Raw genomic sequence first — 997 nt, 5'->3', positions numbered from 1 at the left:
GCACTAGTTTGACACTGGTTTCCCTTAAGTGCTCAGGGGAGCAGTAGACCTCTCAAAATAAAATATAGTGCCGTGTATACTCTATCATTTTTATTTATTTATTTATTTTTTTAGGTTCACTGCGTTGAGCGAAGATGAAGACCCAAACACAATTGACGTTGCAGAGAATATGCCTTCTCCTAGATTTATCAAGTCCCATTTACCACCTGGACTTCTTCCCAAACAACTCTTCCAAGTAAAGCCTAAGGTGAGATCGCAGGTTTTCCTTAACGTTAAAACTTTATTAAACTCAATTTTAAAACGGACTATTATTAAATTAATTATTCGTACTATATAGTTTTTTTATTATTCGTTTAAATGTTTTATCTTCCTTTATTAACTAAAGTATGGGTCGACAAATCATTTTTAAAATGTATATTAATTCTAATTAGTATTCTGCAATATCACTACTTAATTTCAATTGTTTCTCATTTAATTCTAGATAATTTATATTTTAAAATAATTAATTTACCTATAAACCATATAGTTGGAGCTACCATTGTAGCTACCAGAAAGGTTGTTGAAGAGAGTTAATATTTATTGGAATCTGAGGATGTAATTTTTTAAGCTTTTTTAAGCTTGGTAACGGTAATAAAGAAAACAAATAATAAGTCTAAATTTTCAGATAAACAAAATAAATATTTTTGTGGTCATAAGTACAACTTATATTTATTTCACTCTCCAGTTCATGTCTATCTAGTAATATAAAACCTGAATTATACTGAAATGCTCAATGGTGACATGAAAAAAAAACTGATAAAAAAATATTAGTTTTGTTATTATATATATTAAGGTGATTGACTTGATAAGATCATAAAAATATGTATTATAGTCCAATGCATGTTAGATTTCTAATGAAATGTATATTATATTTTTTTATAAGAAAAAATTATTAATTATATATATTTACCTAAAACGATCTGCCTTATCTGCAGGACATAGGGTTATACCTATGATA

General features: G+C 27.2%; 1 protein-coding gene across 1 annotated transcript in view; it reads left to right on the top strand.

Moving 5' to 3' along the window:
• Window positions 1-997, top strand: part of LOC106683748 (sulfotransferase 1A3) — a 77,878-nt gene that overhangs the window by 66,962 nt on the left and 9,919 nt on the right. The window contains exon 5 of the mRNA XM_014425419.2: window positions 115-247. Coding sequence (XP_014280905.2) covers window positions 115-247 — 133 coding nt within the window. The remainder of the gene's footprint in view (window positions 1-114; window positions 248-997) is intronic.

Source organism: Halyomorpha halys, unplaced genomic scaffold (assembly GCF_000696795.3).
Source record: "Halyomorpha halys isolate HHAL.00 unplaced genomic scaffold, Hhal_1.1 Scaffold511.1, whole genome shotgun sequence".
NCBI lineage: Eukaryota > Metazoa > Arthropoda > Insecta > Hemiptera > Pentatomidae > Halyomorpha > Halyomorpha halys.
The sequence above is the reverse complement of the archived record's forward strand: the minus strand, read 5'-3'. Positions and strand labels throughout refer to the sequence as shown.